Source organism: Panthera uncia, assembly GCF_023721935.1.
Source record: "Panthera uncia isolate 11264 chromosome B2 unlocalized genomic scaffold, Puncia_PCG_1.0 HiC_scaffold_24, whole genome shotgun sequence".
Taxonomy (NCBI): Eukaryota; Metazoa; Chordata; class Mammalia; order Carnivora; family Felidae; genus Panthera; species Panthera uncia.
Genome location: NW_026057580.1, coordinates 6,172,396 through 6,197,328, shown reverse-complemented (window position 1 = coordinate 6,197,328; position 24,933 = coordinate 6,172,396). Strand labels below are relative to the sequence as shown.

The window sequence follows — 24,933 nt, the reverse complement described above, 5'->3', positions numbered from 1 at the left end:
ATGGAGGTTGGGCCAAGTGAAATGAACTGTTCAGCAGAGATGCTGAGGGCAGAGAGGTAGGGCCACGGCCTCTGCTTGAGAAGTGCCCAATACATTCAGAGTCACTAAAACCAACCAACCAACCAAGTAATAGCACTGGGTTTTGGAGACACATCCCAGCTCTGCAAACCTCTGCCTCCATTTCCCCATCTTTAAACTTCAGGGGTTTGGAGTGTGGATTGAATGACATAAATTATAGGCAGGACCCTTAGCACAAGGCCTGGCACATAGTAAACACTTAAATGTCAGTTACCATTATTATTATTAAGACTGATGAAACAGTACTCCTTTTTCCCCATGCAGCTTATTATTATTATTGTTATTGTCATTATTACTAAGACTGACGAAACAATACTCCTTTTTCCCAGGCAGGATCAGCCCCCCCGAGGGCAGGTTGTCATGAGCTCATCCCTTTCACAGATGAGGAAACTGAGGTCCAGTAAGGGATCTCCGCTTCCTTCTTCTGTAAGTTGAAGGAATTGGGCTGGATGCTCTCACTCCCAAGCTGGGCAGGCAGCAAGGAGTAGGGCAGAGAGAGGGATCACTCCCTGCACTCCACTGAGCCCCAGGGCTGCCCTACCGAAGAATGATGCCCCCCACCCCACCATGTCCTGAATGTGAGGCTTCCCAGTTCCCAGCCTCCCAGATGCCCAGGCAGCTTTGAGGTCAGAGACAACAGCTGTGATCCCTTGAGTGCAAAACCTGCTGGGGATCCCTGCTGCCCTGGGAGGGAGGAGGAGGCCGCCGTGCGGCCAGGTGCCTTCCCGGGAGACTCGGTTGGTACCCAGAATCCACCTGCCCCTCAGGGAGAGACTTGCAGCATCTCCTCGTTGAAATCCAACCTGCCCTGCTCCGGGCTCTCTGGTTGCTCCCTGTCCTGGACGACCTTCCTGGGCGTCTTCAGAAATCTGGAATTTGGGCCCCAGGAGCAAATCAGCCCTTGTCCTAGCCGCAGAGAGTTTCCAGCCCACCCAAGCCCAGCCCTGCTTCCCCTTTTCACCTCGGCCCCTAGGCTATTCACCTGAACAGGAGCTTCTGCCCAGGTTCTTTCTTGATGATGTTCAGCTTATAGTAGTGTCGCAGGGCACGTGACATCTTCTCGTAGGTCATGTTCACCCGGTTCTAGAAGGCAAAGCAGTCCCACGTCACCCTCCGCTCCCTACCTTGCTCCTTCCAGGCCTTGGTTTCCACACCTGGAAAGGAGCAGGTCGAACTGGATGGTTTCTTAAGCCCCTCAGCCCAGGGTTCTGTGAGGGGTTACAAGAGTTCCCTTGAGTTTGGGAGGACAAATACGGGGCTGGGAACCATGGGGCAGGAGTGACTCACACATTGCTTTTAAATAGCCAATGTCACAAGTAGTAACAAATAAGTATATATCTAGTTGGAAATGACGACAGCTAGCTCAGTAAGGGGCATATGGTAGGAGTAGTCCCCCGCCAAGCTGCGTGACTTTAGCCAAGGTATTTCCTTCTTCTCTCTCTGAGGGGTGGGCAGTGCAGAGGAAGGGCAAAGAGGCTGGGTTTTGGGGTCAACATAAAGCAGCTGCGTGACCTCAGGTAAGTTTCTTTACCTCTCTGCATCTGTTTCCCTGGGTATAAAATAAGGATAAGAACATCCATCCCACAGGTTTGTTTGAGGATTAAATTAGCTAATCCATAGAGCACTTAGCACAATGCTTGGCAGGTAGTACACGTTCATGAAATGGAATTACTGCTCTCTGGGCCTCAGTTTCCCTCCCTGTACTATTTGGGGATTGGACCAGGTAAGCACGCCCAAACTTTAGTCCATTGCATCCTTCCAGCCCCCAGACCACTGAGAGGCAACAAGAGGGGAGCACTGAGCCACACTCTCTGTGTTCAGCCCCTGCTCTGCCATCCACTGCCTGCAAACTCTTGGAAAAACTGCTCTGTGCCTCCATTTCCCCTCTGACGCCTACCTCATGATGTCTCCTGGGAATTAAATGAGTTACTATGGGGAAAGCTCTCAGAGCAGCGCCTAGCAATGAAATCCTATGCCATTTTAAGAAATGCTATCTGGGGCGCCTGGGTGGCTCAGTCGGTTAAGCGTCCGACTTCGGCTCAGGTCACGATCTCGCGGTATGTGAGTTTGAGCCCCGCGTTGGGCTCTGTGCTGACTGCTCAGAGCCTGGAGCCTGTTTCAGATTCTGTGTCTCCCTCTCTCTCTGACCCTCCCCCGTTCATGCTCTGTCTCTCTTTGTCTCAAAAATAAATAAATGTTAAAAAAAAAAATTTTTTTTTTAAAAAAGAAAGAAATGCTATCTACTGTAGATCACCATTATTGCTAATAGTTTTTTTTTTTTAAGGCTCCTTTTTTAGTTAAATGACTTTATTTATAGACAAGGACACTTGCTTTATATCACCAGTGTCAATCAAGACATTGACATCATAGTTAAAACTTTTCATCTTCTTACTAAAATAAATACTTAATTATTAGAATTTGGAGTCAACCACCTAAAGTCCTCCGGCAGGTGCCCTTTTTAGGTATAGGCGTCCCTCACACTGGGAATGCTGGCCCCAGGGGTTCCCAGCCCTTTCCAGCCCTGACGCCTGATGTTCCCGCAGGGCCTGAGACCTGGATTTCTACCCCAGCTGCCCCCCAGAAACCAGTTTCCTCATCTGGCCCAGCCACCCCGCAGCAGATGTGGCACCACTCATGGAAACATGCTTTGAAAGTCTCATGGGGCGCCTGGGTGGTTCAGTCGGTTAAGCGTCTGACTTCAGCTCAGGTCACGATCTAGTGGCCTGTGGGTTCAAGCCCCGCATCGGTCTCTGTGCTGACAGCTCAGAGCCGGGAGCCTGCTTCGGATTCTGTGTCTCCCTCTCTCTCTGCCCCTCCCCAGCTCACACTCTGTCTCTGTCTCTGTCTCAAAAGCAAATAAACATTAAACAAAATTAAAAAGGTCTCAAGTGCTAAGCAAGTAGAAGGCAAGATCCCTGAACTTCCCCATCCTCAAGAAGTAACTTCCTGTCCCTCAGTCGCTCCTAAAATAAAACCATCCTGACACATCTGGAGCTGCTGGTGAAGCCCCTGTCCATTGAGGACCATCCCTTAGTGCTGATGGGTCCACTCTGACCCCCTACCCTGTCCTCTTCTGGATGTGTGGAGGTCATCCCACCTGGTGGCTGAGGTTTACCTTGTGGTTTCCCCAGAGTCTGGCAAGCCCGTTTGGATCCACAACTCTGAAGATCTTGGCGTTCTTGTCTTCCCACCTGATGTAGGGCTCGTACCTGGTGTCAGAGAGCAGCTGGTACACATAATCCCACAACAGCCGGCAATCTGCAATAGAGCACAGAGGGTAGGGACAGGGCACTCTCCTGGAGCTGTGAGGACAGGCATTCGTAAGGTGCTTTGGGGCTCATAAGGCCATGCGGCAGGATGGTCAAGACGACAATACTACCAGAAACAGCCACTTGTGGGGGCTTATTGCCTCTTTGATTCGCCTTAACTCTAGGAAGTGGCTACCTTTATCCCCAGGAAGACATAAAGAATTGGGCTCAGAGAGGGGTTGGACATGTCCCGGGCACGGAGCTCCTCAGCGGCAGGCAGACCAAGGAGTCTAACTGTTAAACCCATCCTGTCAAGCACCCTGGTGAGAGGCCTGGGAAAATCAAACGTGCCATCATGGAGAGCAAGCGGCAGAGGGAGCCTGGGAACAAAAGCTTAAGTCCCCCTACCTGGGCCACCTGGCTGGGTCATTTCAGGCAGGTTACCTAACCTCTTCCGAGCCACAGTTTCCTTGTAGGGGATGATATGACAATTAAGTAACATAATATATCCAAAACTCCTTAGCACGGTACCTGGTACAGAGTAAGTGCTCAAAGAATGTTAAGCACTATTCTGTAAGAGATCAAATACTTGTGTTTCAGTGATCCCCAGTTGTTTCTGATCCAGAAGCCAGGCTCCTGCCCACTCTGTGGTGTCTTAGAATAAATGTAGTTACTCTGCCATGGCTAACCAACACACCTTTGGAAAGGCAGCCAGTTTCTCTGTCAGTCTGTCTGGCAGCCTGTTAGTCAACCCTTTGACAATGAATGTAGAACGGAAGTGTGGCTCTAGAGCCAGACCGCCTGGGTTCACGTCCCAGCTCTGCCACTTATTGCTGTGTGATCGATCGTGGGGGAGTCCCTTAACCTCTCTGTGCCTCATTTTCCTTACCTGTAAAATGGGGCTAATAATACCAGCCTCAAAAAGCCAACGTGGGATTAAATACAAGTCTCAGAATCACACGTGGCACATAGTAAGCACCCAACCATTTATAGATAGATAAATAAATAAATAAATAAATAGCCAGGGTGGCTTAGTCAGTTGAATGTTCGACTTTGGCCCGGGTCATGATCTCGAGGTTTGTGAGTTTGAGCCCCACGTCATTTAAAGGAGAGGAATACTCCCCCCCCTTTTGCACTGCTGGTGGGAGTGCAAATTGGTGCAGTCACTCTGGAAAATAGTTATGGAGGTTCCTCAAAAAATTAAAAATAGAACTAACCTATGACCCAGCAATAGCACCACCAGGAATTTATCCAGAGGCTACAGGAGTGCTGATGCATAGGGGCACTTGTACCCCAATGTTTATAGCAGCACTTTCGACAATAACCAAATTATGGAAGGAGCCCAAATGTCCATCAGGCGATGAATGGATAAAAAAGATGTTGTGTAGGGGCGCCTGGGTGGCTCGGTCGGTTGGGCTTCCGACTTCGGCTCAGGTCATGATCTTACGGTCCGTGAGTTCGAGCCCCGCGTCAGGCTCTATGCTGACAGCTCGGAGCCTGGAGCCTGTTTCAGATTCTGTGTCTCCCTCTCTCTCTGCTCCTCCCCTGCTCATGCTCTGTCTCTCTCTGTCTCAAAAATAAAATAAAAACATTAAAAAAAAAAGAAGAAGATGTGGTGTATATATACAATGGAATATTACTCGGCAATCAAAAAGAATGAAATCTTGCCATCTGTAGCAATGTGCGTGGAACTAGACTGTATTATGTTAAGCGAAATAAGTCAGAGAAACATAAATATTATATGATTTCACTCATATATGGAATTTAAGAAACTCAACGGATGAGCATAGGGGAAGGGAAGCAAAAATAAGATAAAAACAGAGAGGGAGGCAAACCGTAAGAGACTCTCAAATTTCGGAGAACAAACTGAGGGTAGCTGGAGGGGTGTTGGGTGGGGGATGGGCTAAATGGGTGATGAGCATTAGGGAGGGCATTTGGGAGGGGCACTAGGTGTTCTCTGTAAGTGATGAATAGCTAAATTCTACTCCTGAAATCATCATGACACTATATGTTAACTAACTTGGATTTAAATTAAGAAGAAAAAAGAAATTTCACTGAATATCTAACCAAAAACTAAAATAAAATATATAGAAAATAAAAAAACAGATTTTTAAAAACAAAAACAAAAAATAAAGGAGCAGAATACTCACCCATGCCAAGCTCACTGTCTGACTAGGACTGGCTGAACTGGAGACAGGGTGGGCTTGGCAATCCTGGGCAGCACTGACTGCTGTGGCTAGATTGTGGCCAGTACACAGGACAGTCACCCCACACTCCAATAGCCCAGCACAGACCCTCTCATCACCCAGCTCAAAACAACCCTCCTCCCTGTCACTCATAACCCTCTGGGACTTGGCCTCAGCACACCTCCCTCCTGGCCAGGGGCACACAAGCCTCCTACTCACCAGCGATCCTGCCATCAATGGGAGCCTCCGGCATCATGGGGGAGGAGCAGGCTCCCTCAGCCCTGCAGCTGAGCTCTGAACAGTGAGATACGTTGAGGGAGTCCTCCCTGCCAAGGGGCCACCTGGCCAGGTGGCTCAAGGAGCTGGCAAACCCCAGGTGTGGTGGCTGCTGCAGGAGACCCGTTCGGGGGGCCAATTGAGGTCGCCCAGTCCCCTCTGCAAGCAGATGAGCACCGTTGATTCTGTGGGCCCAGGGCCTCCCCCAACCCCTCCATGCATGCCTGGGATCCCCGTGGGACAGCACTCCTAATGCTTTTCATCCGCCCAGTTCCCAGCTGGAAGGTCAGGGAGGCAATGGAGGGCCAGACAGCCCAGTGCTAACCCCAGCTCCCAGCAGGCAAGTGACATAATCTCTCAAACCTGTTCCCTCATCTGTAAAGTTGTTTGCAAAGCCAAGGGGTGACAGAGCCACATCCAGAATCCAGGTGCCTTGTATCTCAGTCCTATGTCCTCTCCATCCACCCAACAAATATTTACTGAGAACCTTCTGTGAGCCAGGCATTGTTCTAAAATTCTTGGGGACATATCACTGAACTCAAAACAAGCCCCTGCCCTCATGGAGCTTATATTCTAGCAGTGGGGGAGTGGGAGATTGGAAAGGGAGGGAGATAGTTGAAATAAAATAGAAAGAGTATACAATGGGGCAGGGGGCAGGGGGCAGGAATAAAGCACTCTAAGGCAGATAGGAAATCCCAGGAAAGATAGAGAGCTATGTGATGGTAAGGGAAGGCCTCACTGACGTGTTAACATCTAACAGACATCTGAAGAAAGTAGAGGAGTGAGCTGTGTGGGTATCAAGAGGAGAGAATGCCAGGCAGAGAGAGCAGCGAATGCAAAGGCCCTGAGGCACGAGTCTCCGGTTTGTTCAATGAACATGGAGGCCAGAGTGGCTGAAGCAGCAAGAGCAAAAGGGAGAGGGGCGGGAGAGGACAGCAGAGGGCAGGAGGTCATTGTAAAGACTGTGGCTTTGACTCTGAGTGTGATGGGAGCCATTGGAAGATTTTGAGCAGAGAAGCGACACGATCTGCCTTATGAATCTCTCTGGCTGCTCTATTGCAGATAGATCATAGGAGGTCAAGAGCAGAGCAAGGAGACCAGTGAGGAGGTTCTCCAGAGGTGATAGAGGCTGGGCCGCGGACAGCAGTGGAGGTGTGTGCAATGGTTTGATTCTGGATAGATTTTTTTAAGTTTATTTATTTTTGAGAGAGAGAGAGCAGGGGAGGGGCGGGGGGGGGGGGGGGTAGTGGGCACAAAGGATCTGAGGAGGGCTCTGCACTGACAGCAGACGGCCCGATGCGGGGCTCAAGCTCACGAACCACGAGACCATGCTCTAAGCCAAAGTTGGACACTCAACCAACTGAGCCACCCAGGCACCCCTGGATAGATTTTGAAGGTTGAGTCAACAGGACTTGTTGACGGTTGGGATTCTGTGATTTGGGCAGGAAAGAGAGAAAACAATCAAAAGTGACATCCAACGTTTTGGCCAGAGCAATTGGGAGCATGAAGCTGCGGTTTGCTGAGACAAGGAAGCCCAGGAGAGGAGCAGGGTTGGGGGGAGGGAGGTGGGACAAGAATCAGGTGTTTGCTTTAGGAGCTTTTAGGGTTGAGATGTCCATTAGACATTCCAGGGGAAGTGTGGGGTGCAAACGTCTGGAATTCACAGAGGTCCGGGTATCTGTAGGAATCATCAGTACTAGACGGTATTAAACGCCCAATACTACATGAAATTACCTAAGTCTGAGTGCAGATAGAGGAGAGACCCCCTGAGTCTGGGGCTACCCCAACATTTAGAAGTAGGGGAGAAAATGAGAAGCCACGAGGCTGAGAAGGAGTGACCGTGGGGTGTTCTGGAAGCCAAGGGAAGAGTCTGAGGGGCAGTCATGAGAGGTGACAGTGAATAAGGACCAACATTGGACGCGGACATCCCCACGTTCAGGTGTCTAGAGTCCCTCACAAGAGCAATTTCCACAGGGAGATCAGGAAGAGAGGAAATGGGGACACGAGAAAACAACACTTTGCTAGAGAGGAGAGCAGAGAACTGAGATGGGAGGGGCCAGAGGTGAGGGTTGAGGAGGCAGGGCAGAGGGAAGGGGGGGCTCGGCCCACACAGCTGTCTCTTCCATTCCTTTGCCTGGAGGAAGCCCTGCCCTCACAAAGAGGCCGACTGAGGGGAGGTCCCAGAGCTCTGAGAAGAGCCTCCCTCACCTTCCAGGAGGCAGGGGCAGTGCTGAGGGGGCATCTTCTGCCTGAAGGCCCCTCCGAAAAAGGGCCCACACATCAGGGCTTGCCGCTGGGTCTTGATGTACTGAAGCAGCTCATACAGGACGTCACCTGGGGGTGGGGGCAGGGGGCAGGTCAGTCACCTGCCTCTCAGGGGAGGGCCAGCGTCAGTCACAGCTTCATGCAGACGAGATGAGAGGTGGCAGGATGGAAATGGGTAGGGGAGATGAGAGCCACGGGGAAGGGGAGGGGAAGCGACAGCAGGACAGGACACTGGGGACTCTGCAAACAACAGCCAAACAGCTTCCTGCAGGCCCGCTCTAGCGAGGGGCCCCCCGGGAAACATTTACGGAAAAGGGGACATCTGCCATGCTGGGAGGTGAGCAAGCTCCTCCAACCAGTGCGTCCATCATCCCCCCCTGGGCCTACCTGGGTCTCTGTCAGCACGTTTTAGAGGGAAGCCAGCGAGTTTCCCTGACCTGAACCAGGTGCACGAAGCCGGAAGTCATCCTTGGTGAGGATGCAGAGTGCTCGGCCGTTCATCTCGAAGCCGTGCTCCCCCGTGCGCTGCAGAGAGTACTCCTGCTCGGCCCAACGCAGCCAGTGCAGCACGTCCTCCCTGCTCCAGAGTGCCGGCTGGATGCCTGCAACCACCGTGAGGACAGGGACTGGGAAAGGGCACAGGGTGGGGGCAAGGGCTCTCCCCTCAATAATCGCTCATGCTTACACTTCAGGAGTGTCACCTCCTCTGAGAAGCCCACCCTGAACGCTACACCTGAGCAGATGCTCTTCTGTCCTGCCCCCCACTTTGTCACCACGTCCTGTTCTTTTCCTTTCTGGCACCTTACTTTCCTTGTCATTACATTTGACGTACATGTTTAGCTTTGTCATTATCTATGCCTTATGTTTGTGTTCAGTTATTTATTTATTTTTTTTTAGTTTCTTTATTTTTGAGAGCGTGCACGAGAGAGCACGAGCAGGGGGAGGGGCAGAGAGAGAGGAGACAGAGAATCCCAAGCAGGCCCTGTGCTGTCAGCACAGAGCCCTATATGGGTCTCGAACTTACAAACGGTGAGATCGTGACCTGAGCTGGAGTCAGGAGTCAGACGCTTAACCGACTGAGCTACCCAGGTGCCCTGTGTTTGCCTATTTTGTTTTTGGTGGCTCCTCCTACCAGCCCAGCCTGCTTTCCAACTATTAACTCAGCAAATGTTTACTAAGGAACTATTATGTGCCAGGCACTGGGCGGGATGTGCTGGGGCACGTTGTTGTGTGTATTCAGCACCCAGGATGGTGCCTGGACCATAGGAAGTGCTCCCTAAACAGGTGTTGACCGATTGCATGTATGATTAAACGGTCCTACAAAGAACATGTGTTGCCGTTACCGTTTTCCCAATGAGGAAGCTGAGACTCCCAGAGGTTAAGTGACTAGCCTCGGGTGACACAGGTAGCACAAGGTACGGCTGGGCCCAGAATCCAGGTCTGTCTGGCTGCCACTCTTCAGCTCTAATGTGCCAGCTCAGGTCTGGGCTTGCTCAGGGAACCGCCCAGCGGACAAGGAAGTCTCCTGCACCCATTTCAGCGTGTGTGTTCTTATCTCTGGAAATACCCAGACAAGCAGTTGCTTTATTTTATTCCTTCCTATGCTTCTACTCTGCCTGGGTCTATTAGGCAACCAATGCCAAATATTTACCCCACTAATCTGGGTTGTGTTTAACAAGGCCACATCATGGCTTTCTGGACCCTTGGGACTCTTGCCTTCCTAGGCTCCTTCCTCCACTAAAAAATATTTAAAATTATATTTTATGACTGCATTGCATACAGATGAGTGTATCGTGATGTATTAAACCGTTTTCTTCTGCCTAAAAGTTCATATTTTTTCTCTTGATTTCATTTTATTTTTTAAATTTTTTTAATGTTTATTTATTTTTGACAGAGAGAGAGACAAAGTACGAGCAGGAGAGGAGTGGCAGAGAGAGAGGGAGACATAGAAACCGAAGCGGGCTCCAGGCTCTGAGCTGTCAGCACACAGCGTGATGTGGGGCTTGAACTCATGAACCATGAGATCATGACCTGAGCCAAAGTTGGAAGCTTAACCGACTGAGCCACCCAGGTGCCCCTCTCTTGATTTTAAAAGAAGTCAGAACATTTTTGTGGGCCCCTAAACGTATTGGAGCCCCCAGCCTTGTGCCCACTGTGATGGCAGCCTGGTGCTGCACTTTGTGTGGTTCTTGTCCTCCCGAGAGCTTTTCAGCCCTGTCAGGACCCTGGCCACGTGACAGTGGAAGGCGCCCAGCTCATCAGGGCTGGTGTGACAGGTAGAAAAACTGAGACGGAGGAGGTAACTGTCCAAAGACTAAACCAACCTGTGACTGCCTTGGTCCCAAATTAGCACAAGAGAGAAAACCAGTTTTCCCGTTTACCAAAAAAGAAAACGTGCATCTGCTTGATCATCGATTCAGCCAATATCTAATGAGCACTGGCCATGTGCCAGGCACTGTGCCACAGCTGGGGACATGGCCCAGGGGGAGGCTGGCAGGAGCGAGGCAACCAACAACTAAGGACAATTCCTGCTCAGCTGCACAGAGGGACGGGGCTCCAGGCTACAAACGCAGAAAGCAGGGCAACACAGCCCGGCTTGGGTGGAAGGAGAGGCTCCCCTTACTTTATTTTGGGACCTGAGAAGGAATAATAAAGAAGAAATATCTGCAATTGAGTAAAAAATTAAGGGGACAAAAAAGAATAGAAGTGGCAACTGACCTTTGCGGTATGTAGTACCATCAAGATCTGACGCTGTTACCTAAGACTGGCAAGGATCATTGGGACAGAAGGAGCCAGGAGATGTGTGTATATTTGCACGCGTGCACACGCACGCGCACGTGTGTGGGTGTGTGAAAATTTAATACATGATAGAGATGGGATTTTAATTCAGTGGAAAAGGATAGTGAACTTAAGACAGGGTAAAACCATGACTGGTTTGCCACCTGGTAAAAATATATTTGGATCTTCACCTGTCACCATTTATCAAAAGCAGTTCCAGGTGGATTAAGACCTAATGAATACAACAATAGAAACCTGAATAGAAGTGGAAATAGGGGGTGCCCGGCTGGCTCAGCCAATGGAGCATGTGACTCTTGATCTCAGGGTTGTATGCTCGAGCCCCACATGGAGTGTGAGGTTACTTAAAAATGAAATCTTTTAGGGGCGCCTGGGTGGCTCAGTCGGTTGAGCATCCGACTTCGGCTCAGGTCATGATCTCGTGGTTTGTGGGTTTGAGCCCCTTGTCGGGCTCTCTGCTGACAGCTCGGAGCCTGGAGCCTGCTTCCGATTCTGTGTCTTCCTCTAGCTGCCCCTCCCCTGCTCACACTCTGTCTCTCTGTGTCTCTCTCTCAAAAATGGAAAAACATTAAAAATTGTTTCAAGGGGTGCCTGGGTGGCTCAGTCGGATGAGCGTCCGACTTCGGCTCAGGTCATGATCTCGCGGTCCGTGAGTTCGAGCCCCACGTCAGGCTCTGTGCTGACAGCTCAGAGCCTGGAGCCTGTTTCAGATTCTGTGTCTCCCTCTCTCTCTGACCCTTCCCCGTTCATGCTCTGTCTCCCTCTGTCTCAAAAATAAACGTTAAAAAAAATTTTTAAAAATTTGTTTCAAATAAAATCTTTTACTTTTTTTAAAAAAGTTTATCTTGGGAGAGAGAATGGGAGCAGGGGAGGGGCAGAGAGAGAGGGAGAGAGAAAATTCCAAGCAGGCTCCGCACTGGCAGTTCAGAGCCCAATGCGGGGCTCAAACTCACGAACCCTGAGATCATGACCTGAGCCAAAACCAAGAGTTAGACATTCAACTGAATGAGCCACCCAGGCACCCCTTAAAAATAAAGTCCTTTTGTTTTTATTTAGAAAAAAATTTCTTAATGTTTTATTTATTTTCAAAAGAGAGAAAGAGAGAGAGTGAGCAGGGGAGGGGCAGAGAGAGAGAGAGACACAGATCTAAAGCAGGCTCCAGGCTCCAAGCTGTCGGTACAGAGCCCAACGTGGGGCTCGAACCCACAAACCCACAAACCGTGAGATCATGATCTGAGCCGAAGTCGGACACTTTACCAACTGAGCCACCCGGGTACCCCTAAAGTCTTTTTTTAAGTGGAAATAGGAAACCCATATGCATTAAACATGGGTAGGTGAGCCCTCAACCACGACGGGAAATTCAGAGGCTATAACAAGTGAAAGATACATTTGATTACGTAAGTTGTGTGTGTGGTAAAAGATACCATAAACGAAATTAAAAGAGGACAGAATAAAGGGAAATATTTACAATGCAGATAACAGATAAAGGGCTAATGTCAGGGCGCCTGGGTGGCTCAGTCGGTTAAGCATCTGACTTCAGCTCAGGTCATGATCTCAAGGTTCACGTGTCTGAGCCCCTCGTCAGGCTCTGTGCTGACAGCTCAGCGCCTGAAGCCTGCCTCAGATTCTGTCTCCCTCTCTCTCTGCCGTTCCCCTGCTCTCACTCTCTCACTCTCCCTCTCTCTCTCAAAAATAAATAAACATTAAAAAAAAAAAGGGCTGGGTCGCCTGGGTGACTCAGTCGGTTAAGCGTCCAACTTCCACCCAGGTCATGATCTCACAGTTCGTGGGTTCAAGCCCGCTTCGGCCTCTGTGCTGTGTGCTGACGGCTCAGAGCCTGGAGCCTGCTTCGGATTCTGTGTGTGTGTGTGTGTGTGTGTGTGTGTGTGTGTGTGTCTGCCCCTCCCCCGCTCATGCTCTGTCTCTCCCCCCTCTCAAAAATAAACAAACATTTAAATAAATAAATAATTTTTTAAAAGGGCTAATGTCTATCACAGAGGAAGAGCATCTCTACACTGATTTTTTTTTAAGACAAAAAAATCTTACCAGCAATTCACGGTGGAGCAGGATTTCTCAGCCTCAGCACTACTGACACTTTGTACCTGATAATTCCTCCCTGTGGAGGCTGTGCTGAGCTTTGTGGAATGCTTCCCAGCATCCCTGGCCCTCTGCCCACTAGATGTCAGCAGCAAACACACACACACACACACACACACACACACACACACACTGCCCAACAAGAGTGACAATCAAAAATGTCTGCAGACGTTGCCACATGTCCCCAAGGGAGAGGGGCAAAACCACTGCCAGTTGAGAACTTCTGCAGTAGAACAAATCCACTAATACTCATGTGGCAGGACGTGACACCTCACTGGTCCCCGACAGGCACAATCAGAGAAGAGTGAGATATCATTTGAACGATAGCGCCCACAGCTGGCAGGAATGCAGGGAACAGAATGCCTGGCTGATGGAAATAGAAATGAGGAGCCTCCGCGGGAGGTCCGTCCAGTGGCTACAGAAGTGACTGAGACACAAAAGCTGTGTGGTGTGAAAGCTGGAGGCCACCCGACAGTGAGATTCAGGAGTGCCAGGGGCAGGCCTATGAGCCAGCCAGGGCTTCTGGGGCTCTGGGGGCCAAATGGCCATTGCATTTTTTTTTGTGGGATTGCCTATTCCATGATCTTGGAGGCTGTCGACCTGAAAATTCAAAACTATGATCCTGAGTCAGAAGGGTGCATTGTCCCATGTGTGGCCAGAGGGTTGGGATGGATCCCACACCCCTCTAGCTGTCCTGCCTCCATGGAAACACTAAAACTGCACGAAGGCGGGGACATCATGAACTTGGCAGACAGTATCAACCACAGGTGTGGTCCTGCTACCAGGTCCAGAGACACGGGCAGGGGACTTCCCATGCTGTCCCCGAGGGACTCTGAGGTCCCACAGTAGCACTTGAAAATGAAGCCTGTCATCACCCTGCAGTGGGATTGGGTTTTTCTTTCACTACCTCTTGCTTACTCCTACCCTCACCTTTCATCCGTTTACTGCCAGCTTCTCAGGTCCAATAAATACAGAAAAGGGACCTTCCTGTTCCTTATGTCTTCAAAGAATCCCCAGGTCAAAAGGCTTTCCAATAGGACTCGAGACCCCAGGGAAGGACCAAGTTCCAAGCTCGGATGAGCCACCCAGCTCTGGGCTAAATCTCCAACCCCAGGATCTGGGTCCCAGCTCGGCCCCTTGCTAGCCAAGTCACCTACAAGCTGCTCAGACTCTCTTAGCCTCAATTTCCCCCTCTGTGAAATGAGATAAAACACTGCCTCACTGGGCTACTGTGCTGTTTGAGGGGCAGGGTGGCGTAGGGGTTAGGAGCCCAGGCTACATCTGTACAATCCAGCAACTCACCCCTGAGTGAAGACCTAAGAGCCGTGGTGGGAACACACCCTCCGGAAGACATGTATGCGAATGTCCGGTGGCTCTATTCATAGTAGAAAAGAACTGGAAACATCAGGCAGAGAACGGACAAATTGTGATGTTTGTGGACAATGGAGTGCCGCTCGACCATAAAACAGAGTACAAGGGGCTGTTTCATGTGACACGTGGATTAAAGCTCACAGATACTACGGTGAAGGAAAGAAGCCAGATGTAAAAACACAATCAAGAATAGACGCTAGTCTAGGGAGAGAAGACAGAATAGTGGTCGCCCTTTGGAGGGGAGCGGCCTGGGGAGAGGTGCAAGGCACCTTCCTGGGGCGCTGGAAATGCTCTAGTTCCTGATCTCAGTGGTGGCTGCTCAAGTGTATGCATGCATAAGCATTTGTACACTCAAGATTTGTACACATGACTGCATGTAAAGTATGCCTAAAAAAAAAAAAAGGAAAAGGAAAACCATGCAACAATAAGGATCGAAGCTGGTGCCAGGCCAGCTGGAAGCTGGCTAAATGACCGTGTTTCCATTTCTTCACCTGCAAATCAAGGGTGACAAATACAGTACTAGCGACGTGGGGCTGTCACAGGATTCTATGAGACAATCAATTTGAAGACCAGGGCCTGGCAGGTCGTATGCACTTTCCAAGATGAGCAGAGCTCTTGATGTTAGCTGGGGTGACACGGGTAAAGTGCTTGGCACAGGGCCCAGCACACCTCAGAGCTCAGCAATTGCTGGCGAGTGTGATCTAAGGTGTCTACTGCCCCCCGCTCCAAGACGTCTTCCTGACCTGGTTACTGGGATAAGCCCAATTGAGTCTCCCCTTACTGGTACAACCACACCCAGGGGCTTCACCCCAGAGCAGCCCATGCTTCTCCCTCTCTTGGCTGTGACCCACCGTATTTTCAGTGTGGGTCACACCAACCATCTTTGCCTCTCAAGACTCCAGCCTGATTATCACTTTCCTCTCCCGGCCCCAGCCACTTGCTCCCTGGGGATTTCCAGCTTGGCTAGTTCTAAGCTTCTGGGACAGATCTGGACAGAGACCCTAGAAGGGGAAGCCGGAGGGGCTGTGTATCCAAGACACCACTGGGGGGTTTGAGTATCTCCCTAAAGAGTTAGCACTGTCTCCCACGCACACCCAGAACAGGTAGGACTTGAAGGCCCCCCTCCCCATCCTGGGCTGCATCTCCCTCCACTGCCCTTATCACTGAGCTTCCAGCTTCCTTATGTAGTCACTGCAGCCACCGCTAGGATGTCAGCTCCTTGACCACAGACTTTGCCAGTCTCAGTCACTGCTCTCTCCAGCACCTACAGCAATGCCCGGGACATAGTAGATGCTCAATAAATATAAATGGCCTACATGAGTGTGCTGAAAGACTTCCAGGCATCCTGATCTACCCCTCTCTGGCCCCCCAGTCCCACCCCAACCAGGTCTCTCTTCCCACAACACCCCTTTCACTCTTTTGCTCAAGAAACTGACATGGCGGAGCGGCTGGGTGACTCAGTCAGTTAAGCGTCTGACTCTTGATTTTGGCTCAGGTCATGATCTCACAGTTTGTGAGTTCGAGCCCCGCATTTGGTTCTGCACTAACAGTGTGGAGCCTGCTTGGGATTCTCTCTCTCTCCCTCTCTCTCTGTTCCTCCCCCACTTGTGCTTTCTCTCTCTTTTTTAAATTAACTTAAAAAAAGGAAGGAAGGAAGGAAGGAAGGAAGGAAGGAAGGAAGGGAAAGAAAGAAAGAAAGAAAGAAAGAAAGAAAGAAAGAAAGAAAGAAAGAGAAAGAAAAAAGAAAAGAAAAGAAGAGGAAAGGAAAGGAAAGGAAAGAAAAGAAAAGAAAACAAAAGAGAAGAAAAGAAAAGAGAAAAAAAGAAACTGACATGGCTCTCAACTCTCCACCCCAGCAAGTCAACACTCCTCTGTCCTTGTTTCAAGAGCCGCCTCAAGCTGCCCCTCCCCCCCCATCAAAGCTATTTCCCGGGTACTCTCCTCACCACACCCCCACAGTCTGCTAGACAGAGTGACTTCCAGAACAACAGAGCTGGGCCTACCTTTAACAATCAAATCAGAACTAACAGTTGGCTTCTACCTCCCTGGCAGGGTTCCAGGAGGAACGTGGGAGACGGTAAAGTGCTTGGCCAGTCCTCTAAACATGGGAGCTGTCATCATCCCACATCGGAGGCTTTTGCTCAGCGTAAGTGACAGCCGCAGCTTTGGAGGTACCTGGGTTTGAATCCCAGCCCCACCAGTTTCCTGGGGGGTGACTATGGAGAGGGTAATTCTCCCGATTCCAAGCACAGTGTTCACATCTGTAAGGTAGGAATAATAAAAGAAGCCACTCTCCAGTCCTATTTAAGTGTATTCAATCAGTGCGTATGATATGCCCGCCACAATGCCTGGTCCAGAGTAAATACTCAGCAAATAGTATTCATTATGATTATCAGCATCCTCATTGGTGGAGCCCGCCTGGAAATAGAGGGACTAGCTGGTTTCTCTGCCACAATGACTGCAGTTTAGCAATCGCCATTTTCCGTGGTTTACTGAGTGTCACTGTCTGTCCAGAGTCCCCTCAAATCCATCACCCTATTGTCTATCCTGGTCGTCCTGGCTGATATTGCTTTTCTTGGTAACCACATTCAGTTTTATGGTCACCAGGCCGTGGGGCAGGGCCCGCGCATACGGTTGTGTGGTGTCCTACACAAAGGCACCGCTAGAGAGAAGGAATGGGAGGGTATGGGAGAAGCCAACCCACGCCCTGGCTGGGTTTGGCTTGGCTTCTTCCCAGAGGAGGGGTCTTTTCAGTCTGCACAGAGATGCACATGGTCTAGCCCAGGCCCTGACTTTAGGGAGCAGGAGGCTCTTTGTCCCGAAACTGCTGGCTTTGGGAATCTCCCATCTGTTTGTTGTTTGCCATATTCCCTTTCACTGGCAGGTGACAACATCACTGTCAATACTCAAAGCTTCCCAAACACCCACTTCTAGTCTCCAGCCTCCCCACTCCACCCCACCCCACCTCTCCCTTGGCTCCTGCTTCCACCTAACTTACTGCTTCTCTTGCCTTGATCTAGGGCAGTTCCTCAGACCATTCTAATTGCAACCCGCATTAAAAAAAAAAAAAAAATGCATTTTACATCATGACCCACACAAGCATGTACTTATAACGAGCCAAAACAAAGTATTCACGAGATCACAGCTACCTTTACCATTTATGATGTACTGTGAAATGTTCTATTTCATTAAAAAAATTTTTTTTTAATTTTTAAAATTTATTTTTGAGAGAGAGAGCATGAGTAGGGGAGGGGCAGAGAGATAGGGGGACAAAGGATCTGAAGCAGGCTCTTCGCTGACAGGGGCAAACCCGATACGGGGCTCGAACCCACGAACCGTGAGATCATGACCTGAGCCGAAGTCGGACACTCAACCGACTGAGCCACCCAGGCGCCCTGTTTTATTTCATTTTTAAAAAAATACTTATTTTGACCCACTAAACTGATTTCACTCCTTAGTCCTGGCCAAATGCTTTGTTTTTTGTTTTAAGAAGATAGAAGTTTACTGAATACACCGCAACGAAGGGGCAGGCAGGACAGCAGAGGAGGGGCTGTCTGCCCTGACCAAACACTTGGGAAAGCACTGTTAGGACACAGCTGTATAAAATGTGGCCCTTGAATGTATTTCCGGGAGCAGTGGTGTCACCCAAGAGTTTACTAGAGGTATAGCTTACTAGAGGCTCACCCCAAACCTACCGAATCAGAATCTGCATTTCTATAACGCTCCCAGGAGACTCGCGTGCACAAGAAAATTCGAGATGCTCCGGTCTAGGATGGCTGGAAGCCACTCTGTTAGACTTGACTGTTGGGGCGCCTGGGTGGCTCTGCAAGTTGAGCATCCCACTCTTGATCTCAACCCAGGTCATGACCCCATGGCCATGGGTTGGAGCCCTGTGTCAGGCTCCATGCTGACAGTGCGGAGCCTGCTTGGGATTCTCTCCCCCTCTCTCTGCCCCTCCCCCACTGGCACTCTCTGTCTCTCTCAAAATAAATAAATTAATTAAAAAAAAAAAAGAATTGTACACATTAACATAAGTGCCTGGGGACTCTCTATAAGTGAAGGATATGAACTTGAGCAGCAGCATGAACACCTGTCGGAATACCCCAAGGGGCCTTCTCCCGTACTGTACGCTGCGAGGGCGTTGCAGAAACGTGTCCTCCCTCTGCCCACGACGTCTGAAAATCAGACGTGGCGCTCTATGGTCTCTGCCCGTGGCTTGTTCACAACTAGGAGCTTTGAAAGTCAATTTCTAAACGCAGAGATCTCAATTCTTCTGCAGCCAACCGTGGAAAGTTCACAGAGCTTTTTTTTTTTTTTTTTTTTTTTTTTTCCAGAGAATCAGCTCCAGGAAAATGTGGCAGCTCAGGACCAGGAACTAAGAGTCTGAGGCATGAGGCCCCATCTGGCCGCTAGCTGCACAGAGTCTCAGTTTCTCTGTCCTCAAACGCGGCTGTGCTGGTGACCATCTCTAAACTGCCTCCTCAAAATCCCCTGAGCTGTCCCTAGAGGCTGCATCACCGCCCCCAAGACCCACTCCCCGGGACCTCAGCCCGGGTTCCCGTAAGTGGTCCCAGGGCCTGTATTGCCTTCACGGCTCCCGACTCACCCCTGACCTTGGGGAGACCCTCATGGATGCAGCCTGGGGGAGGGAAGGTATGAATCCCCTTTCACTCCCCACTTGCGCAGAGGGAAGCCTCATTGTGAGTCTCCTTTTGTGCGTGCAGAGCCTGGGGGATCCAGCCCCTCCGTCTCAGCCCCCTTCCTGTCACTAGACAGGACAGTCACCCCCAGAGTGGACTCTGCCCTGCTCTACCGCACATCTTTGTCGGGCAAATAAACACGGAAACGTAAGCTCTGCAGGGAACTTGTGTGTGCCACTTGGCACCCACTCACAAAGCTAAGCAAGATTTGTTTTGTTCGTTCACCTTCCTGCTGAAGCAAATCATCCTGCTGATAAGAGGAGCTGGAGGTGGAGGAGGGAAGGGGGGTGGGTGACGGGGGATAAATACTCAGAGAGACGCCCAGCGAGGGAAACTCAATTTCCAGAAACGTAAGAAAGGGGCATGACATCACCACAGCCGTCTGAAAGGTCAACCCCTCACTGGGGGTCAGCAGTTCGCTCATCTGGGACGCTGTTGACAGGAAAATGAGTCATTTAGCGCTCCCAGTCTTGGAAGACTGCTAGATATTTACCAAAGGCCAGGACTTGTTGCCTGAATACTTTCAGAAGTAAATATGAGTCATGAAATCTAAGAAGTACAGAGGACGCTGCTGGTGCCCTGCCCATGGCCCTTGGCTCTCACCTCTACTCTCTGATGGCCGCCAGATGTCGAATGTGAGCACCTGACTCTGCGCCTGACTTTGCCAGCGCAAAGGGCAACTTGGAAAGGGAAGGTGGGGATGAAGCCGAGCCAAGCCAGCTGGGTTTGCTAGCTCCTTCCCAAAAGGGGGTCTTTTCAGTTTGCAGTGGAGTCAGTGGAAGCAGCCTACCCCATCACGGATGGGAGGCAGGTGAATGAAAACCCAGCTTCCTTACCCCCGGGCTGGGATAGCTCAGGGTGTGCTCTCACTGTCCCCCACAGGTCCCCACTGGTAGTGAGCCCCAGTTGTCCACCGTGCTACAATTTACATTTAAATTGGATTTCAGGAGCACCTGGATGGCTCAGCCGGTTAAGCGTCCGACTTCGGCTCGGGTCATGATCTCACAGTTCACGAGTTCGAGGCCCTCATCAGGCTCTGTGCTGACAGCTCAGAGCCTCCTTCAGATCCTCTGTCCCCCTCTCTCTGCCCCTCCCCAACTCGCACGCACACACACTCTTATTCTCTCTCAAAAATAAATAAACATCAAATAAAAAATAAATAAATTGGATTTCCTTCGCTCCTCTGTGGGGAAGTACTTCAGGGCCTGTTTCTGGAGAAATGTAGCCAAAGGCAGTAGGACTAGTACCCCAGCAGTTCTAAATCGGCACCCTGAGTTGAGTAACCAGGGAACAGGCTGGCTGAAGAGAAGAGGAAATTCTTGTCACTAGAAACGTGCAGGACCACCTGGTAACCGTCTCAGAGCGGCCCCACCGAAAGGGGCTTCAAAAAATTAAAAGTCTGGTGTAGTCGTATTTGCCAAGGTGATGACTACATTTTCTAAAGCCCCATTCCTCTTATATCCTCTTACCCAGTAACTCTGAGCTAGGCACCCAAAAGAGGGAGGTAACTGAAGGTTACTTGACTTTGGGCAGAACACAACTTTCTGGCCCCCAATTTCCTTATTTGGAATGCAAATGAATTACCTGAGGGACCTCAGGTCTCTACAGTGTTGATCTTCTAGGACTTGGTGTGCCAGTTAGGAGAGTGGACTTTGAATATGGGGAGGTAATGGGGGATAATAGAGGGCCTCGTGGGACCTGCAAATAAGCCCCCCAACCACCACTGAGGCTTGGTGTCCTCAGCTGCCATGAGATGTCATCAAAGGTCCTTCTTCACAGCAACACTCAGGGTCTTCAGCTCTGTCCCCAAAGTCCCATTTTTCCTCATCACCACAGTTTGGGTTGTGAACAGAACCCAAATCCTACCCTCTATGTAACTGTTGCCAAACATCTCCTTGGAACAGCCCTGAGCTCCAAGCTACCTACTGGTCAGGGCTTGCGCTCGGACAAGACGGAAACAAGAGAGGTTCCTCACAGAGCCCCTTGCCCCTGTCCCCACATCACACTCCCGCTTCCCTCCACTGCTGCTCTGAGGCGTGAGGGCACCCATGTTCTGTGGTTCTCTCGTATCCATGAGTCCCCGTCTTCCCACAGGCTGCATTCCTCACTAAGAGAATGCCACACTGTTTCCAGCAAAGGCAGCCAGGTCCCCCCAAGGCCTGTGAAGTCACGCCCACTGCTCAGTCCTGTCAGCAGCTCAAAAAGTAGGTCGTGGCCAGGAAATCAGAAGGGTATGAAATCAGTTAAGCAGTGTTCCAGCTCCTGGATGAGCCGAGCAAGAAGTGGCCTGGATGCTTCACAATCCCAGTCAGATGTACCCGCCCACAGCCACCCCAAGAACCGCCTCCCCCCACCCCAGATTAAGACCTCCCACTGGCAGTCAGCTTGCTGCCTATCTTATGATTCCCTTGGCTTAGGAAATACATTTAAAAATCTCTTAGAGGATTATCAGCAGGGCCAAGGGTTGGCCTTAGCATGGAGAGCCCATGTGCTCTGGAGCATGTCACTTAGCTTTTCCACCCCTCAGCTCTGGCAGCTGAAACAATCTACAGCCTGTTCTATGGTTAGGAGTTTCCTCGGGAAAATGAAATAAAAGGATATGGCCAATATGTCTCCCATGGCTCTCCTTGGGTGGGTTTGATTGTTTTACATATTCTTCTGCTTCCCTGCCATTTCCCAATTTTTGACAATAAGCATATGCTACTTTAGGAATAATAAAAATGAAGCATAATTATTTAAAAGAGAGTTCTACATACATACAACTATGGTTCACTGTTTCACCTCATCTGGCTTCCTCATTGGCAACATCCCCAATCCTTTGTCTATAGGCTGGAAGAGATCCCATAGCTCATTCGATCCCAACCCTCATCTTACTAATGAGGAGACTTCTCGTCTTCACCCTTGACCATGGCAGCTGCCTCCCCGCAGTGAAAATTCACATTGACCTCCTCTGACTTCCTCACCAAGGAAAAGTTACAGAAAACCCAGCAGAGAAATAGCAAATGGAGGGAAGGTAGCCTCTTGGGTAAGAAGTCCATGTGTTACATTTATGTCCTTTAAAAACATCAGCCTCTGGGGCTCCTGGGTGGCTCAACTGGTTAAGCATCTGACTTTGGCTCAGGTCAGGATCTCACAGCTTATGGGTTCAAGCCCCACGTCAGGCTCTGTGCCGAAAGCTCAGAGCCCGGAGCCTGCTTTAGATTCTCTCTCCCTCTCTCTCTCTCTCTCTGCCCCTCCCTGGCTTGCATCCTGTCTCTCTGTCTCTCAAAAATGAATAAACATTTAAAATTGTTTTTCAATAAAAAACATAAAAACATCAGCCTTTCTCCTCCCCTCTACTCACGGAGTCTTCCTGGCAGCTTGCAGATTCCCCCTTCACCCAGCAAGTCCATTCCAGCTTCCAATTTGGCCTGGGTGCCTGGGGGTGGTGTGGCTGCCTCGGGGCTCACAGAAAAACTGGCCAATTCTCCCTCCTAGAAAGTAGAAAAGCCGGGGCAATCAAAGAAGAGCCTTCTTGGTGAAGGCTCAGCCATCCTTACATGTATTAAGATTTTTTTTTTCCCAGTGGAAAGAGCAACCATCTCTGCATCTGCCTTAAAGGTAGGAACCATGTATGTCTTCAGCTTGGTACCTTCGACATCTTGTACGCAGTGGACGCTTGATCAATTTCACCTTTCTGATGCAAGTTTTTCACAAATGTGCCTAACCCCACCAGAAGCCTCCCCTGCCAAGATCTGATAGTACGCTGAAAATCTAAGAGCCTAGGGATGCTCTCTGGGACCTTGGTGAGAGGACACAGGGGACCTGAGGGGCCAAGATAAAAAGATCTGAAGTCAGAAATAAACAAGCAACCAAGTAAATGCTGTTTTCAAGAGAGAAAAAGGAAGGATAAATTTCTAAATCCCAAGGTCCCACCAAGGGAAGCCTATATCTTTACAATTTTACAACCAGCTTCGCCCCAGAGGTATTCGGTTCATCCGTTAGGATGAGGGCATGACAAAAGTGACAGGATTTTGTAGAAACAGGAGGATCCTTGGGACTTATGCCCAGTCACAGGTGCCACCCTGTGAAAAGCAAAAGTGAAACCAGTCCCAGCAAGTCATTTTCCCGATCTAGGATCTTCAAGAGCATTACCTTCATCTCTTGGTGTCTGAGGAGGGCAACCTGCAGTGAAAGACTGGGGATTTGGAGCCACACAGCAAACTCCAGAAGCCTGCAGAGGAGGATTTGGCAACTTTTGGGGTAGCTCTCAGGGCATTTCTGGCTGGGACCCAGCCCCCCCTGCTCCCATTGGTGCTGTTTCCCAGGTAATCCAGCCTCCAAGGTTGCCACTGGGAGGGAGGGCTTGCCAGGCTGGAGAAGGGTCTAGGGTCGAGGGCCTGATACTCACAGGAAGCCCCTCGTGGACTCTTCAACCCTCTTCCAAGCATTCTAATACCAGCCAATTCCGGGGTTTTAACTGCCTGGGAAATGCCAGCCAGGGAGCTGCTGAGAGGGGTCTGGGCCTCAGCAGGAAGGCCAGGGAAAGGTCTGATAAAATATGGATATGTATCTGAAACTAGATCGTGGAGAGAGGAGGTGGAGAAAGGCCTTGGATATGGGAAGAGGGAGCCCAGCTCTGAGGCGGTTCTGAGGCTGTTGGGGAAATACGGCAAAGGCGGAGGGACTGCTAAGGAGTGAGGGGGGTGGGGGGAGGCCTCCGCGGTCGCGTTTGCCAGCTGTGAGGGTCTGGTTTGTGCAGGAACCTCCTGGGACATCACAACTGGTTGATGGAGGGGTGAGGAGGAGGTGTGGAGGAGCAGTATATAACACAGAAGGGCTGGAGGTGAGTTAGGAGGAGAGAGGGCCGGCGAGAGAGGGATGGAGGGTGAAGTTTGGTTATGTGTTGGAAAGCGAGATTCCAGCCAGGAAAAAGTTCTGATAAAATGAGTATGGAACTTGATTGAGGTAATGGAGAAGGGATGGGGGGCAGGAGGCTCAGTTCGCGCACTGCGCACTGCGGACTTCAGCCCAGCCGCTGGGCTCTTACCTGCATCACAGGTGGAGAGGTGAGGGAGCCACCGGCTGTCCGTCGTGAGCGCTCCGCCGGCTGCGGCTGCTGGGCCTCCTTCCCCCAACCCCTAACTCGGCTCCCAAAACTGGAAGGTGGCCTAGGAGGAAATCTCTTTCGAGAAGAGAAGCGCCGGGTGGCCTCGGGTTCCCGGGGCGAGCAGGCTCACAAGGGCGCTCCGGTAATCTCTATCCTTCCGGGAAACGAAAACGAAAGAGCGGGATCCGGCTTCCACTCCCGCCCCGGCGGGCTCCGGGCTCCGGGGAGGCAGGGGCCGGCCCTTGCGGGAGCAGAGCCGCGGGCGCTGTCTGCTCGCCAGCCCGGAGGCGTCGGTCCTGCCGGCGTGCCCCCGCCAGTGGACGGACCCTCCTCTGGCCAGCCTGGCCCTGGTTCCCAGGGGCATGGAGGTGAGATGCTGCGGGATCTGGGGAGCCGAAGGAACCCCTGGTCTTGGGCTCAGGACAGCAACAGACCACCTTCATGTCACCCCTGTGTGTCTCCGCATTTGGATGGGGACGGGTCCTCCGATGCTGTCCGCCTGGACCAGGTGCCTCGCCCCTTAGGGATGGGTGACTTTCTTGGCCCTGACCCCGCGTCTGCCTGCCGTTTGGCCCGCCCAAGCCCCACCATCAGAGGGGCTGTGGTACCCCCTGCTGCCTTAGACCCCAGTACTCAGTGGAATCCCCCTACACCTTTTCCCAGGCCGCTGGCTTCTCCAGGCAAACCAACACACTCACCGGAGGAAAAGGAGAAAGCCTGACCTTGTGCAGAAATTCCCAAGGGGGTAGATGCTGTTGCAAATGCTTACTTAGCACTGATACGCCATGAGCTCCTAGAAACTAGTAAGAACAAGGCCAGAAACCCAA

At 50.8% G+C, this 24,933-nt stretch overlaps 1 protein-coding gene across 1 annotated transcript; it reads right to left on the bottom strand.

Annotated features, from left to right (window-relative positions):
- Positions 1 to 626: 626 nt before the first annotated feature.
- Positions 627 to 24,317, bottom strand: ETV7 (ETS variant transcription factor 7). Its single transcript, XM_049653382.1, has 8 exons — positions 24,047 to 24,317; positions 22,361 to 22,490; positions 8,491 to 8,655; positions 7,997 to 8,122; positions 5,732 to 5,947; positions 3,194 to 3,336; positions 1,061 to 1,161; positions 627 to 947 (listed from the first exon to the last, which is right to left on the bottom strand). Exons 1-8 carry the CDS (start codon positions 24,050 to 24,052, stop codon positions 842 to 844), a joined length of 993 nt encoding a protein of 330 aa, XP_049509339.1. The 5' UTR covers positions 24,053 to 24,317; the 3' UTR covers positions 627 to 841.
- Positions 24,318 to 24,933: the final 616 nt, after the last annotated feature.

What these genes read in the sequence shown, in the direction of transcription:
- ETV7 (XM_049653382.1), bottom strand. An exon ending in CAAGCTGCCAGGAAGACTCC is followed by an intron (nt 8,656 to 22,360) that starts GTGAGTAGAGGG and finishes CGGTGGTTGCAG; the next exon opens with GCATCCAGCCGGCACTCTGG. An exon ending in CATTGATGGCAGGATCGCTG is followed by an intron (nt 3,337 to 5,731) that starts GTGAGTAGGAGG and finishes GCTCTATTGCAG; the next exon opens with ATTGCCGGCTGTTGTGGGAT.